Here is a 13,743-nt window from a genome sequence, read left to right as displayed (position 1 = left end):
GAAGGGACATGATAACAGTTTTAAAGTACATAAAAGGTTGTTACAAGGAGGAGGGAGAAAAATTGTTCTCTTTAACCTCTGAGGATAGGACAAGCGGCAATGGGCTTACATTGCAGCAAGGGAGGTTTTGGTTGGACATTAGGAAAACCTTCCTAACTGTCAGAGTGGTTAAGCACTGGAATAAATTGCACAGGGAGGTTGTGGAATCTCCACCATGGGAGATTTTTTAAGAGAAGATTAGACAAACACCTGTCAGGGATGGTCTAGATAACACTTAGTCCTGTCTTGAGTTCAGGCGACTGGACTGAGGTCCCTTCCAGTCCTATGATTCAATATGATTCTATAAAATGAGGGGATAGGAAAGGAACAGACACTAAATCAAAGGAGCCCTAATAGTGGGATTTGAGGCAATCTGCTCTTGGGGCTAAATCATGCATTATCGAAGGTGAAGCTGTTGTGTGCATTTGGCCTTACATTTGGAAGGATGCCAAGAGCTTTAATGTTTGGTTCTGAAAGATGCAAATAACCCCAGCAAGATGGGCGTGTGGGAAATTTCTATCACTTCCTTGCGCTGCTCCTTCGTTGGCCTCTGGGGCCTAATTTCTCCCTCAGCTCTACCCAGACCTTTCTACTTACTCCAAAGAAGTTGCACAAATGGAAGTAGGGACAGAATTTGGCCTTAATGTTTGCTGTCTGGGATCCCAGAATGCTGTCGGCTTGGACTGTTACACCGACCAGGAAGTCCTTCCAGACAACAACCAGTCTAGAGATGTCCAGTAAATGCCTGGGTAGTTGCTTGTTTACTTTAACAATGTGCCATATTTTTCTGAAACATGTTTTATAAATACCTTACTGCTGTGTGTTGTAGGATGCAAAGCAAGAAGCAGTTTTATAGCGCAGCTGGGCAAAGGGCAAGCTGGCAATCTGTGCCAGGTCAGGAGGTTGCAGACATTAAAAAGAAATGAGATTTTATTTTGTCCTTAATGGAGGACCTTGTTCCCGCTGGATCCACAACAGAAGCCCTTTCTCCCTCGAGGACATGCATTGTGGTGACCTTCCTTTGGCCAAGGGGAGCTGGGTGGCCTTCCCTATGGAGTCCTTCAAACCCACTCCCGGGTCATCCATGGGGCAGGCAGCCCAGCAGTGTCCCATACTCTTTCCCTCAGGGGCTGACCATGCTGTCTGTACGTGTACCAGTCCCTACTAGACTAGAAACTGAACCTGAGTTTTAGGTGCACAACCTTTGATTGTTAACTGCCAGGCCTGCCGGCTGGTTCCATAAAGGGTGCTGCAGGAAGTGGTGTTGATGATTCATTAGGCAGTGCTCTTCTCCCAGAATCTTTTCCTGGGCATGGTGTTGTGGGACACTGCAGCTGATCCAGGAATGCACAACAAATCATTTATCTGACGAATGTATCCTTTCCCTGCTTACTAAATACCCATGACAGATCGCAATCGCCTCAAAATGTATTCACCTCAATATTACTGAACGTGTTCACTGAATATCAAAGTATTCCATGCAGTTCTTTCATGATTTATTTTAAACTCTGTGGACTGATGGTGAGCAGTTCTCGGCAAGTATTCACTATTGATTATTTCAGCCGAGTTGCGGTTGGTCTGGTAAGTCATATGGCATTGTTTCCATTCCTTGACTGGAGGAGCGCACAAGGCCATGTTATTCTAACAGATGTGTGCGCCAATTTAAAATTTGGTTTCTGCCAATCCTTATGCATGCAAATTTAATTGCCTTTCTGTGAACTTTCACACCAGTGTAACGTGATTGTGTGAACATTTGTGGAACGTGAACAGAAAAGGTGTCAATGTTCCAGGGACTTTTTGGTGGAACCTTTTATTTCCATACTGCCCAGCTCTATGTGGTTGCTTTGCAGCTGGAGATACCACTTTTTTTGGAAGAGACATAAAACCAAACTTTTGACCATTTGTGGTCAATAAAGACCTCAGTTCGCCTTCGGCATGACTGTTAACACCTCCAGCTTCAACCGGATATGCAATGATTCTTTACTTCCTTTTTAAAAACAAAATGTGGTGGCGGTGTGCACCGCTAAACACTCAGAGATGACTATATTGCAGTGGGGACTGAAAAGAGGGGACTGTATTTCAGTGGGGACTGTAAAATGTTTTGGGATCTTTGGGGATGAAAGGTGCGGTGCAAATACACAATATTTTACTAGTCCTCTTTTAAGAGCCTTGTGAGACTGCAGTGTGTGAACCTGACACAGCAGGCAGCAGAGGTGGGTGTCTCCCTCAAATGCTTGAACACTTTCTAACAACTGCGTAGAAATACACCATCATCTGGTACTGGAATTAAAAGAGCTGGGTTTGCCCCTCCCTATGACTCCTTCAGGTTTTGGCCTTTACACCCAAAATGTGTTTTAAGGCTGTGGCTTTTAAGTAGGTGACAAATTGTGCTGGAAGGATTTGGTATGTGGAATATTTTTATGCATCTCTCTTTTCTCTCACCTTTCATTGTTTTTCCCTTTGGAATATCTCCCTTAACATTCCACTCATAATGCTCTTCAAAGGAGGAGACTGTATTTGAATAGCTATGCCTAAAATCTGTTCTCCAGCCAAGGGCCCTTAGACCGGAAAACAACTAACTTCCCCATATGGCTGAGTGTCTGCATGGGAATTCAAACAGGTGTCTGTGAGCTGGTGGCCATTCCTTTGAACTGCATGAGACACACTGCTGGCCTCAAACGACCCTTTTCCTCTGAAACTTTTACATCATGCTATGTGTCTGGCTGCTAGATTATTATGCCATAAATTTAATAAACTAGGCACTGGCCATCTCACTTTTGATTTGAAGAGCCTAGGACTTGGTTGGTTTTCTCATTTCTTTTGTGTGTTTTGTTTGGTTTCTGGGTTCTTGTTGTTGTGTTTTAAAAGTCTTTGAAAGCTGAGTGCATGTGTCTGGAGAAAACACTTCATTTGAGGAGTTGGCCCTTGTGAATGATTAGGAAATACTGAGGATGGGATTTTCAAAAGCCCTCAGTATTGGCCAACTCTGTTTCCATTGAAGATAACGGTAAAACTCCCACGAAAGCCCATGGGAACAGAGCCAGGCCAATGCACAGTAATTTGCAACCTCTCTTCCCTCCCCTCTTAGTATCCTATATGGAATAAGTTTGGAGGTCTTAGTCCAGTTCCTTGTGGAGAGGTACCCCCTCTTAAACCTACTGCCACATTTGTTGGGCTATACCAGCGGAGAGGCCAATGACTGACTAGGCCCTGGAAACTGAACATTCCCTTACATCCCAAGAGGTGGCCCGTTCAGTTAAAGGTTGAGGGATATCAATCGGGAAGCAATTGCCCATGATATCCTCGATCATACCCATGCCACCGCTGAGGCAATACGTGATTTGTGACTAAAGAGAGAACTTCCCTTGCCAGGGCTGCCCCTTTGCCTGCACAGTTCACACAAATCATTTTAAAAATAAAGATATATTGAATAGCTGAAAAGAGGCACTATGAGGAAAATTAAAGCACTACCTGCACCCCTTCTTTGCTGCTACCAAGAGATGACATTAACCTATCACCAGTCATTGCTCACTGCCCCTTTCCAATGATCCCTGATATACCAGAGACATGCCACAGCACAGAATTGGTAGACATGGCCAAGTGAACCAAAGGAAAGATGAAAAAAGACCCTGGTGCTGAGGGCCAACTTAGAAAAGATTGTCTTCCCTGCAGAGACATCCTCTTTGTCCTCCAGGTATGGTATACAGACTGCCTTTCCTTAGACAGGTATGACTGGCCTTCTTGAAACACACTAAGCCTAGCATACTTCCATCTAAGTTACCTCCCTTGTTAGTATCAAGATTTTTGGCTTTCTGTCCCAACCACAAATCCCAAAGAAGAGGTAAAGAGCTGTGCAAAATTCAGTACGTAAGCATGAACACGTGGCTAAATTCTCTGTCAGTCCCTTAGTGAGTGACCTTGGAATCTACACTGTATGCAGCAGATCCTCCTTTCAGTGTGCCTGTCTGTAATTCCCACAAGAGTCAGGGTCAGAACTGATGTCGGACCGCTTTACTGATGACACGCCAAACCAGTCTCGAGGGGGCGCCAGCAGTTGTCTGTAAAGCAGCCAGGGAACCATTGGTTTAGAACAAGAACGAAGGAGGTAAAGCAATATCCCTGTGTAACAGCACCTGCTGTACGGGCCTAAGGCAGACTATGATGGGAAACACAAAGGCAGACCAAAGGAGAATGAGAGCACTTTCAAATGAACCAGCAGAAATTCAGTGCCTTTGGTAGGACAATGTTCATTGCCCCTTGAAATGTTTGTGCAGCTGAAGATCTCTCCACATCCTGGATCTCCAGCTGGACACCAATTACTGTCCAAGCCTGAGCCTGCATTGTTGGGGAGCTCTGGGTAAGAGAGGGGAAGGCAGACCTACCTTTTTGGTCTTGACCGTTGAGGTGCAGCAGTCCCCTCCATCATAGTTGCAGAAGGCTCGGTTATTGATGGCATCACAGTAGTTGTCCCCCATGAAAGGCTGAAAAATAAACAGCATGAAGAGGCTGAGAATATGGATACAGTCCTCAGTGAAGGATCTGGCACTACTGTCGGTAGTGCCAGACACATCCTCTTTAAAAGCCATGGCCATGTTCATAAGTATTCTAAAAAGACACCACAAAGCAGCTTATACCCAGACTTATATTACTGTTGCAAATTTAAATATTCTTTTGAAATGTTGGACACCCAAACATAACAACGCTGTACCCATGTAAGAAAATCTGGAAGTAAAATTGGCTAGTCTAGTTTCACCTTCCAAATGAGCTATGTGCAAAGAGTAAACAAAAAGCATAACTGGTGGGAAGAAAATTAGAATTGTTGGGCAAGATGTCTACTTGGTGTAAATGAGCATAACACATTGACTCTCATTGAGCTATCGTGATTTACACTAGCACTGGCTTTGGTCCATAAAAGCTTTTCTGTATTATTTATTTAATGTGCTAATAGTTATACAGGCAAGGGCTTTTTTTAAAAAAAAGATATGATTTTATTTTGATAAGGTCACTTTAAAAATATGTAATATTTGGGCAATCTCCCAATAAACCTGCCAATCCATTTACTTATTCGACACACCTTTCCACCCTGGAAAGCTGTCAACAGGGACTTTTGGAGGAGTATGCCTTTTACCTCCATTGTAATACACAAGAATAGGGGGCCTGTCTGGAGGGACAGAATGGGAAAGATAATAAATATTTTGCTTTGGTAAGAACATTCTCGGTTGACTCATCTGGGGGGACTGAACCGAGACCTCTGTATTTAAAACCATGTGCTTTTACTGCTTTAGCAAAAAGACCACGTCTACTATTTCAGCTGCAGTAGTAGACTCATAAAACCTCTATACATGCCACAAGAAGGGGACAAAAAGTCACACTGCATTAGCCTGGGTTACACTTTGAAAAGCAAAGTCAAGGAAATCATCTTCTTAGAGACTTTACACAGGTAAAGCTCCCATTGCTATCAATGCAGAATCATGTTATTACTGGCTTAGTACACTGCCTCCCCATGGCCTGGGATAATGGGGAAGGTTGCTCAACCCCCTCCATGCAGGAAGGAGGGGACTCCATACTGAATGTTTCCTCCATAGCCCTAATACTGGAGGACATGGCCTGGCCCATTCTTGGCTAACGCCCTACATATTGGAAGGATCATTCTCTGCACAGATGACATGTTTTATGCAGTAGCCCACAACCAATAGCATGGTAAAGATTTCGATGGAGAGGCTGTGACACTACTGAAAGAACGATGATGAAGAAGGTTTCTATTGACACAGAGGGATCCTGGCAATTAGCAATGATGGGAAAGAAAAAGCAGAAAAAAGGCACGTCAGTAATAATAGCTTCTGGTAAATCATTACATCATTTCAAAGTCTGCCTGAGTAAGAATGCTTCTTAAATAGCAGAGGAGTTGGTACCCAATGATTCATCAGCACATGACTGGCATTTCTTAATGGTCCCTGGATGTTGTTTAGCTCTCTCTAGAGAATAGAGGATGAGCCAGTAGACACCAGAGCACTGGAGAACTCCTGAATCATGAAGCGTCCGGGATTGAGAGACAAAGTAGGTCTGATGCTGCCTGGTATGCTATTGGCGTAGGGCCGATGTGGTCAGTACTGGACTCAATGGATGCCCATGACCACAACCAGAGTTGACAGTACTGGCCTTCGCTGCCCTCGGTGCTGGGCCAGGGAGCGGCTGGACAGACCTGCTCCCTCCCACATGCCAGTGCTGGTCAGCACTCCTCTTAGAAGAGGAGGAGGAGGAGTCTCCCTGAGCCCTGGAATGGTCCTGGTTTGTTTTATGGGACCTTTTCCTCGCTGACCAAAGGAGGATGGACAACGCTTTTCCTCTTGGGGCAAACACCAGAGCCTGAATGCGGAGTGGCATCACCTGCCAGGTCCGAAGGCGGCTGCTGAGCAGATGAGGGCCTCAGTGCTGAAGCGGGCCTCGTGGCCTGCTCCAGGAGGTACTGCTTAAACAGCAAATCTCACGCCACCAGGGTCCTCTTTGGGAATGACTTGCAGATGGAGCCACTGTCTTTAACATGTCCCTCGTTAAAGTGGGAGTCGATGCTGGGGATGCCCCCCCTACACACTGGACAACTGGTGAGGGCATCAAACAAGTCAGCCAAGTACTCTAGCTAAAATTAAACTAACGCTTAACTAAACCTAAGGTACTCCTACTATTATATACAAGCAACAGTTCGCAGAAAATGAGATGAAATTGTGAGGTGAAGACACCACACAGATCTCCGACTCTTGGCCATGGGCGGTGAGAAAGACCTCAGGGGGTTAGCCACCCTTATATAGCCAGGGCAGGGTGTGAACGCTGCCCCTATAGGTAAAGTTCTCTGGCTCTGGTGCACAGGGTGCGCACACCTACGCAGAATACATGGCTACGTCTACTCAAAGAAGAACCTGTCTTTTACCATGTGAAAGTTGTACTGCACAACATCCACACAGGATGGATGGTCTAGTATTTAGTGGTCTAGTATTTAGTGTGGAAGTCAGGAGACCTGGGTTTCGTTCCAAGCTCTGCTACCTTGGGGAAGTCACTTCACTTCAGCGTACCCACCTGTAAAACTGGAGTAATATCTACCGATGGCACGGGGGTGCTGAGAGTATTATCAGTGCTTGGGATTCTCAGTTAGGTGCTAGCGGAAGGCTCAGAGGAGCAAAGACATTCTTAAGGATAATGCACCAGCATGGAACTCCGGAGGCATGGGTTCAAATCCTGGCTCTTCTATAGACTCTCTATGTAACATTGGGTGAGTCACTTAGGCCCAGATCCTCAATGGTATTTATATCCCCAACTTCCATTGGAAATTAGGGGCCTAAAGACCTTTGAGGATCTGAACCTTAATCCCTCTATGTTTTAGTTTCTCCCTCTGTAAATGGGGATAACACTTCCCTGCCTCACAAAGGGGCTGTGAAGTTAAGTTTGTGGAGTGTTCAGACAACACAGCAGTGGGGGGCAAGTCAGCACCAAGACACACAGAGAGGTGCCCAGTGCTGCTTTTACACAAAATATGTCAAGACTTCTACAACTGTTAAAGGAAGCAGCCAATAGATATTTCATACTTCCTGAAAATCATTAATTGTTAAAAGCACATGAGACTAAAAAGCCAGAATCAACCCTTAAACTGCCTCAATTTGCTCAAAAATGGGCTGAGATTCAATGGGGAGGTTTGTTAACCTTTCAGTATCTCAGGGCAGAGGGCTGAGTGTGTGATGAAACCAGGAGAGTTTAATATGTTTTTTAGGTTTCATTGGAAATGCTTTCCATGGCTCTAGATCTGACTGGATGCTTGTTCAGATAGAAAGGGTACGAGATGCTAAGAATGCCTTGGTTTGAACCTTTTGCTGGGTGGGGAAGGGCCTTGAGGCATAAGTCCTTCATAAGCAGGATGAGTTCAGTGCCCAGAAAACCTGTCTGGCAGGGTTCATCAACACCGTTTCCTTTAGGAGGCAAAACTTTGGCTTGGAGGGGCCACTTGGTGGGTTTTTACTATCAGTGGCCATTTTCCCTGTTGTATTGGGTGACGTGTGTCCGGGTTTTTGAACAACTCAGAAACTAATTCAGGCTGGCAATTCCAATGAAGTCCAAAGGTGTTAGGCCCCCAATTCCTATTGTATTTCAATGACAGTTGGGTGCCTAACTCTCTTAAGCCCCTTTGAAACAACCCAATCTCAGTATTTTAAAAGTCCCCATCTCCAGTCCTCCTTCCTCCAGCCATTTCCCAGTCATTCCTGCCCTAGCTCCACATCTGGGTTGTTCTTGCTCCCTTTCTCTTTCCTAACGTTGATCTCTTCTCCAAAGTTCAGGGGAGAGGAGGTGCCCTGGACTTTCAGAGAGTTCAATTTCTAGTCAGACAGAGCACCCTTAAACACCTTCAACATCAAGGCAAACAACTGGAGGCTTTTGCGACTGTCCAGTGATGACTCGCCAAACCCTGAGAATGCCCGAGTGAAGGGAATCAGGCCTGTTTAGTAGCAAAGAGTTGTCCACCTTAGTTAGACACTCTAAGGCTTGTCCAATCATCAGCTGTCATTGAGCACTGCTCTGCACTAGAAAAATGACTTTTTCTTGCCAATAGGTGTCAGAACTGGTATAGTTGAAGACCATGTAACTGCAAGTAAAGACAAGACCAAACCGGATTTGGCCATTCCTTAGAAACAGAGATTTAAAACTGATTCATCTGCATCCATTGTTACCACCCACCCTAGGAAACCAAAGTGGATGGGCTTAGTTAATTAACTCTAATGCTCACGTCGCAGGCTTTGATGCAGTGAATCAGCGCTGGGTGCGGATACCACTTGAGTCCTGCTGTGCAGACAACGCTCTGGAGAAGGAGAGAGAAAGAAATGGGCTAAGACAAAGAAATCAGTGTGCACAAAGCGAATGTGCTTGCATACATGCTCCCCACCCCATCAAACTCTCCCAATGTAGTCCCATTCCTAACACCTCTTGAATTTTCAGGATCTGGCAGTCCTCCAACTATTTACAAGATGTGTTGGACTTGACACTTGCAATAACAGAATGTTTGGGATTAAAATAATACTTAAGGTTCTTCTGAAAAGTCATGTTAAATATTTCACTCATGGCGGGGAGATGTGGCAGGGAAAGGGAAACGTTCTAGCCAGGCTCTAGCTCTGGGAAGTGTGGGGGAGACATTTCGGAATGGCTTTAGGGGGCTTCTTTGGAGCCACCAGGTACCACTTTTTATGGCTGCCTATCCTTCCCATGCTGCATGAGGAGATTGCTGGGGCGAGTGCTGGGGGTGGAAAAAAGCTCTTATGGAAAAAAGTCTTTTAGAATTGAATAGAAAATGGAAACCTTTCTATAAGTCTTTTGCACCCTCATATAGATTTTAAATAGCACTGTATCCCCACAAGACCACTCAAAATAACCCATAAAAAGGGCTATATCCGCTATTACATTTAGAGTCATTTCAATAGAACCCTATTTATTTCAGCTTCATCAAATATTACATGACTTTTCCGTAAGGCAAAGCTGGGAAGGACTAGTCATGGGCAAAACACAGATATTTCAAAAAGTTCTTCAAACCCGACAGGTCTGCAGAAGGGAGTGGGAGACTCATGAGAGCAGGTATATTTCTGATGACACTCTCACTTCAAGTCCCCAGTCGTCACAGAGGCATTGTCTTCATCAGGAAAAAAGGTACATTCTTACCTCATGTTAACTGACACATGGTAACTAACATGGTGAAGACTAATCCCAGTGAAGACAAGGCAGTGTGTAGTTTTATCATGAGGTCTTCCCCATAGTCTTTACCTTGACCTGCTAATTCGTGTAAAACTACAATCTGCCTTGTCTTCACTTGGGTTTTACCTCACATTAGTTACCGTGTCTCAGCTACTACAAGGTAAGAATATACTTTTTTTCCCTAGTGGAGGCACACACAGCATGGTAATGGTACCCACAAACATGGAAACTATAGGAAAAAGAAGATTAAGCCAAACTCTTTCAAATATCAAGAAATGGTTGAGGGTTTGGATAGTCTTTGGGTGGAGAGAAGAGGAGGGAAAGTCCAGAGGAACCAAAGAGGATTATTATTTTATCTAAACCAGTTCTCCCCTACTTAAGAAAGACCCTACCGGAAGCGAGCTTAGTAAGGAGTACTGCGTGGACTGCATGACAGCTATCTCTATGCTGCCTTCTCATCCTCACCCTCTCTGAACGTCCATCAGTCACACTCATTTCACAAGGTTGATTTCCTTTACAGAGGAGGGAACAATCATATTAAGATAACAACGGTGACACAACCGCTGGTTTTGTGAGGTGTGCCAAGGGGCATTTGCCAAACAGTCAGGATTGTGCTAAAGGCTTAGGAAAGAAAGGAATTAACATTTAGAAGGGACTGTGGCATGAGCCATCCCTTTCCCTATTTATCTGAGGCCTAATTTAAGCCATCTGCAGGGGAACCTCAGCATGTTTGTACAGTTTCTGTCATTTGAGGCTTACCTGACGTGCACTAGGAAAAAGAACTTTTATACTATCAGCACAGGGCTGTTTATCTTTCCGACACCCTCGGATTTTCCACTATTAGTCAGGCCTGGCCTGCCCCACCTGTCTCACAACAGGGCCCGTCTATGTGAGAGGGGAAGAGGCCGGGGAAGCTGGCGGGGGAGGAGGGAGAAACCAATGTTGTTTATCCCATCAGCGAGGGAGACCGCAAGGCGCAGGGGCCCCACAGCATCAAGTTTGCTCCCAATGAGCTCTTGACAGACATCTGGAACTTTCAAGGCCGCCACAAACGGTAAGACTTTTTTTTCCCCCTTTTATTTGCTGCGCTTCAGGGCAAAAAAGAGAAAACCTTTTTAGGTTTCAAAACATAGAAACCTGGGGATTGGGGAGAGGCAAGGACTGCCTCCAGGAGCTTTTGAACCCAGGGCTAAACTGAAGGAGAACTGAAGAAAAATACAGGCCTTGCCCTTCTCCATACCCAGACCCATCCAAATAATACGAGAAAAATAACTGCATTTCCAAAGAACTTCCTGTGCTCCCTGGGACACCAACATTAAAACCAAAAAACCATTTGCTGCCAATATACGTGACTGAGTATGTGGATTTGGAGCTGGAGAAAGGGACTGGCCCGGCCGTCCTGGAAAGGGAAGGACTGTGTTTATCCACAGAAGAGGTCAAGCACTCGCAGCAGCAGGGCAAGCACCCAATCACCATGTCTTGTTGATATGCACCAGCCCTGACCAGGAGACTCCTCTCCACGGCACCTTCAGTTCTCTGTCTCTCTGTTGAGATGGACAATTGCTACAGCCTGAGAACTGCCCTAACAGCACCAAACCTATCCCACATGACCGCACTGAGCAGTCACCTAACGGATCATAGAATCATAGAATCATAGAATATCAGGGTTGGAAGGGACCCCAGAAGGTCATCTAGTCCAACCCCCTGCTCGAAGCAGGACCAATTCCCAGTTAAATCATCCCAGCCAGGGCTTTGTCAAGCCTGACCTTAAAAACCTCTAAGGAAGGAGATTCTACCACCTCCCTAGGTAACGCATTCCAGTGTTTCACCACCCTCTTAGTGAAAAAGTTTTTCCTAATATCCAATCTAAACCTCCCCCATTGCAACTTGAGACCATTACTCCTCGTTCTGTCATCTGCTACCATTGAGAACAGTCTAGAGCCATCCTCTTTGGAACCCCCTTTCAGGTAGTTGAAAGCAGCTATCAAATCCCCCCTCATTCTTCTCTTCTGCAGACTAAACAATCCCAGCTCCCTCAGCCTCTCCTCATAAGTCATGTGCTCTAGACCCCTAATCATTTTTGTTGCCCTTCGCTGGACTCTCTCCAATTTATCCACATCCTTCTTGTAGTGTGGGGCCCAAAACTGGACACAGTACTCCAGATGAGGCCTCACCAGTGTCGAATAGAGGGGAACGATCACATCCCTCGATCTGCTGGCTATGCCCCTACTTATACATCCCAAAATGCCATTGGCCTTCTTGGCAACAAGGGCACACTGTTGACTCATATCCAGCTTCTCGTCCACTGTCACCCCTAGGTCCTTTTCCGCAGAACTGCTGCCTAGCCATTCGGTCCCTAGTCTGTAGCGGTGCATTGGATTCTTCCATCCTAAGTGCAGGACCCTGCACTTCTCCTTATTGAACCTCATCAGATTTCTTTTGGCCCAATCCTCCAATTTGTCTAGGTCCTTCTGTATCCTATCCCTCCCCTCCAGCGTATCTACCACTCCTCCCAGTTTAGTATCATCTGCAAATTTGCTGAGAGTGCAGTCCACACCATCCTCCAGATCATTTATGAAGATATTGAACAAAACCGGCCCCAGGACCGACCCCTGGGGCACTCCACTTGACACCGGCTGCCAACTAGACATGGAGCCATTTATCACTACCCGTTGAGCCCGACAATCTAGCCAGCTTTCTACCCACCTTATAGTGCATTCATCCAGCCCATACTTCTTTAACTTGCTGACAAGAATACTGTGGGAGACCGTGTCAAAAGCTTTGCTAAAGTCAAGAAACAATACATCCACTGCTTTCCCTTCATCCACAGAACCAGTAATCTCATCATAAAAGGCGATTAGATTAGTCAGGCATGACCTTCCCTTGGTGAATCCATGCTGACTGTTCCTGATCACTTTCCTCTCATGTAAGTGCTTCAGGATTGATTCTTTGAGGACCTGCTCCATGATTTTTCCAGGGACTGAGGTGAGGCTGACCGGCCTGTAGTTCCCAGGATCCTCCTTCTTCCCTTTTTTAAAGATTGGCACTACATTAGCCTTTTTCCAGTCATCCGGGACTTCCCCCGTTCGCCACGAGTTTTCAAAGATAATGGCCAAGGGCTCTGCAATCACAGCCGCCAATTCCTTCAGCACTCTCGGATGTAACTCGTCCGGCCCCATGGACTTGTGCACGTCCAGCTTTTCTAAATAGTCCCTAACCACCTCTATCTCCACAGAGGGCTGGCCATCTCTTCCCCATTCTGTGATGCCCAGCGCAGCAGTCTGGGAGCTGACCTTGTTAGTGAAAACAGAGGCAAAAAAAGCATTGAGTACATTAGCTTTTTCCACATCCTCTGTCACTAGGTCGCCTCCCTCATTCAGTAAGGGGCCCACACTTTCCTTGGCTTTCTTCTTGTTGCCAACATACCTGAAGAAACCACCTGGGCTGGATTCACACCAACTGCTTAGAGATGATAGACTCCATATCCCATTACAAACAGTCCTAGCAAGAAGTCAACTGAAAGGAAGAATTAAAACACTGGAAGCGATAGGACAGTGGATAGTTTCTGTGGGAAAATCCATGGGCTGAAGTGGATGTCCAGTCTACAGTTGCTCAAACTTTGCAAAACTGAGGTTCATATGAACAATCCTGGCTGGGATGATTTAGTCGGTGTTGCTCCTGCTTTGAGCAGGCGATTGGACTAGATGACTTCCTGAGGTCTCTTCCAACCCTAATATTCTATGATTCTATGAATTTGCCACGAGCATCTAATTGCATAAAAACATAGATACTACTTAAACTCCCAAATCAATGCACGTTGCCATAACATTTGTTTACTGTGCTTTAGTGGGTGAACAACTCTAGTAAAGACCTAGCATAGGCCACCACTCAAGTGGACAGACAAGACCGGGGTGCTTCAGGGAGGTGGTGTTTAAATAAACGGGGAGGAAACTTGTTCTCAGTAAGTTTGGAGGCAACTTT

General features: G+C 45.6%; 1 protein-coding gene across 2 annotated transcripts in view; it reads right to left on the bottom strand.

Annotated features, from left to right (window-relative positions):
- The window catches only part of PAPPA (pappalysin 1), a 229,397-nt gene that overhangs the window by 10,546 nt on the left and 205,108 nt on the right, over positions 1-13,743 (bottom strand). For both annotated transcript variants that reach the window (XM_074973627.1, XM_074973626.1), the window contains 2 exons: positions 8,807-8,878; positions 4,422-4,520 (listed from right to left, as the gene is read on the bottom strand). In XM_074973627.1, coding sequence (XP_074829728.1) covers positions 4,422-4,520; positions 8,807-8,878 — 171 coding nt within the window. The remainder of the gene's footprint in view (positions 1-4,421; positions 4,521-8,806; positions 8,879-13,743) is intronic.

This window comes from Natator depressus, chromosome 16 (assembly GCF_965152275.1).
Source record: "Natator depressus isolate rNatDep1 chromosome 16, rNatDep2.hap1, whole genome shotgun sequence".
Lineage (NCBI taxonomy): Eukaryota > Metazoa > Chordata > Testudines > Cheloniidae > Natator > Natator depressus.
This window is presented reverse-complemented; position numbering and strand designations above follow the sequence as displayed.